The sequence below is a fragment of the Mandrillus leucophaeus genome, unplaced genomic scaffold (assembly GCF_000951045.1).
Source record: "Mandrillus leucophaeus isolate KB7577 unplaced genomic scaffold, Mleu.le_1.0 Scaffold429, whole genome shotgun sequence".
NCBI classification, from domain to species: domain Eukaryota; kingdom Metazoa; phylum Chordata; class Mammalia; order Primates; family Cercopithecidae; genus Mandrillus; species Mandrillus leucophaeus.
In genome coordinates, this window is record NW_012104576.1 from 735,749 (window position 1) to 738,866 (window position 3,118).

Here is a 3,118-nt window from a genome sequence, read left to right on the forward strand (position 1 = left end):
GTTTCTCCTTCTTCTCTTTCCCCTCTTTTGCAGGAGGCAGGCCCGTCTGCTGGTGGGAGCTAGACTCTGCAGCTGGCACGTAGGTCTCTTTCTCCCCATCCCAGTAAAGGTACTGCTGGGTTAAGGAATTATAGTAGTACTACAAAACAACAAAGAAAAAACAATTAATGCAGACTTTCCACTACGTCAGTCGATTAAATAAATATTTCGTTAAAAAAAAAAAAAGATCCCAGAAAGGACCCTTGGCACACCTTGGTATAGGTAAACATGATGAACCACCTAGTGAAGAGGTGTGACACTGCTAGAATAAAAATAGAATATAGTTTACTTAAAAAGTTTAGTTCCCAGCCAGGCGCAGTGGCTCATGCCTGTAATCCTAGCACTTTGGGAGGTGGCGGTGGGAGGATCACCTGAGGTCAGGAGTTCGAGACCAGCCTGGCCAACATGGTGAAAACTCATCTCTACTAAAAATACAAAAATTAGCTGGGCATGACGGCACGCCTGTAATCCCAGCTACTCAGAAGGCTGAGGCAAGAGAATAGCTTCAACCTGGGAGATGGGGGTGGCAGTGAGCCAAGATCGCACCACTGCACTCCAGCCTGGGCAACAGAGTAAGACTCTGTCTCAAAAAAATAAAAATAAAATAAAAATAAAAAAAGTCTAGTTCCCATTAATCTAATCCCTGGGCCTACCTAGAGGGCACCCAAAGAGCAATTTGTCTCACTCTGTTCCACAGACTGTTTACGTAAACCAGGCAGCCAGAACAGGTGGGCGTGTCATGGAGTTCAGACATCTGCCATGACAACAGCTCATCATTGGGCCCATCCACGTAGAATTCTTTGGATACCAGGCAACCACACACAGGGTGTAAACACTACCTCAGAGCTGGAAGGAGGTGTTGGTGAAGAGACCCAAGCTCAACAGGAATTGCAACAGAGGAGAGGTGTCACATATCCTCTTCCTCTCCTTTATTTTCTAGTCGCTCACTCTATCTACTCAACAGGGACCCAGGAGACAGTGTCTGTCTCTTCTGGGTAAGGTGGTGTGGCTAACAGACACAACTTCTAAGGCCACCAAAGAGAACTGACAGGGAAATAAATGGCCAGGCTTCACAAACGAGAGAAGTGGAAGAGGCATGCAGAGGCTTGGCCTGCTTAGGTAGGTCGCGCACAGCTTCACACTTCAATCTCTCAGAAACCACAACCTATCAATATCAAGTTCCTGTTAAAAATACTTATTTTACTGCTCTATATATACAGCTCCCGCTCACAAATAGTTATTTATGGGGTGTTAAAGTTGTTTTTCCCTTATAAAAGTTATATATGCCACCAAAAATAAAACATCACTCCATACATCTGCTAAATTCTACCCTTAAGAATACACAGGGAACCAAAGTAAAGGATGCAGGACACAAAAGGTCATCTATTGTCTGACTCCACTTATATGAAATATCAAGAACAGAGGGCTGGGCGCAGTGGCTCATGCCTGTAATCCTGGCACTTTGAGGGCCGAGGTAGGTGGATCACATAAGGTCAGGAGCTCGAGACCAGCCTGGCAAACAAGGTGAAACCCTGTCTCGACTACAAAAATTAGCTGGGTGTGGTGGGCGCTTGTAATCCCAGCTACCAGTTACTTGGGAGATTGAGGCAGGAACATTGCTTGAACCCAGGAGGCGGAGGCTGCAGTAAGCCAAGTTTGTGCCAAAAAAAAAAAAAAAAAAAAAAAAAAAAGGAAATCCATGGAGACAGAGAGTAGATTAGTAGTTACAGGAGGAGAGCACAGAATGGGGAGTGTTTAACAGGTACAGGGTTTCTTCTTGGAGTGATGAAAATGTTCTGAGATTACACAGTGGTAACAGTTACACAACACCGTGAATATACTAAGAGCCACTGATTTGTACACTCTAAAAAGTTAAAATAGTGAATTTAATAGGGAGAAAAAGTACGATTTAAAATTTCTAGCTAGGTCTTTCCATAAATTGTAACTTGATAAAATAATCTATGGCAACAGAAATCAAAATAGTGGTTATTGAAGACAGAGGTTACTGACCAGCAATGGGCATGGGGATTAGGCAGGCTGGGAATAAGTGGGTGGCGTATATACACATGTAATATACAAATGTATATACATGTAAACATTCAAAGAATTGCACATTTCTGTTTTGTGTATTTTTCTGTGTGTATATTATACCTCAAAACATTTTTTAACCCTAAAATTAAAACTTACCAATCTCCAAATAAAAACTACATTTTGGTGGCTTTGAAGAAGTTAAAACTAATCTGAGTCATATATTCTTTTGCAGGAAATATTTCATTTTACGCCTCATAAATGCACTAAGCAAAACTAAAATACTTCTAGTGAAACTGAAGAGGAAAGCAGCACATTTACTTGCGAGTTGGGGTCATAATAGAGCCCTGTTGTCGGATCATAGTAATATCCTGAAGATTCATCATACTGGTAAGTGGACGTGTCAGGTACTGCTGCAAAAACAAAATCCAGCATACAGTCATTCCAGGTAAGAAAATGGCTTTATTTCAAATTCTAAGCCAGTGAGATGCAGCAGGCCTAATGTTTCTTCTCTGTCTCACATCCCCAAGTGTCCCTCTGACACCCGCAAAGGGAGAACTCTCATTAAACAAAGACAACAACTAGGACCTTCCAACTGTCAACAGCCCCATGAGGTTTGGCTTACCATATTTGGTACCAGGAACTACACCAGTAGGGGAAGCGGCTGGGGCCTGTGTACTTGTGCTAGTGCTAGGCTGTGCTTCCTCAGTCTGGAAAGAACAGCAGCTTCAATATAATTTCAACTGTAAAGCCTTTTAAGAGAGCTAAATCACTGCAATCATCCAGAAGGAAGAGCTCCCCTGACAGACACACTGTAGCAATAATCTAAGGCAATCCCTCAGCAAAACACATGTTGACAACTTTCCTGCTTTGTTTTTCAAGACGGAGTCTTGCTCTGTTGCCCAAACTGGACTGCAGTGGCACAATCTTGGCTCACTGCAACCTCCGTCTCCAGGGTTCAAGCAATCCTCCTGCCTCAGCCTCCCGAGTAGCTGGGATTACAGGCATGTGCCACCACGCCCAGCTAATTTTTGTATTTTTAGTAGAGACG

The 3,118-nt window shown here is 43.1% G+C and overlaps 1 protein-coding gene across 1 annotated transcript in view; it reads right to left on the reverse strand.

Moving 5' to 3' along the window:
- The window catches only part of RBM5 (RNA binding motif protein 5), a 38,505-nt gene that overhangs the window by 12,307 nt on the left and 23,080 nt on the right, over positions 1-3,118 (reverse strand). The window contains exons 16-17 of the mRNA XM_011993309.1: positions 2,693-2,793; positions 2,390-2,480 (exon numbers count right to left, since the gene is read on the reverse strand). Of these exons, the coding sequence (XP_011848699.1) occupies positions 2,390-2,480; positions 2,693-2,793 (192 nt within the window). The remainder of the gene's footprint in view (positions 1-2,389; positions 2,481-2,692; positions 2,794-3,118) is intronic.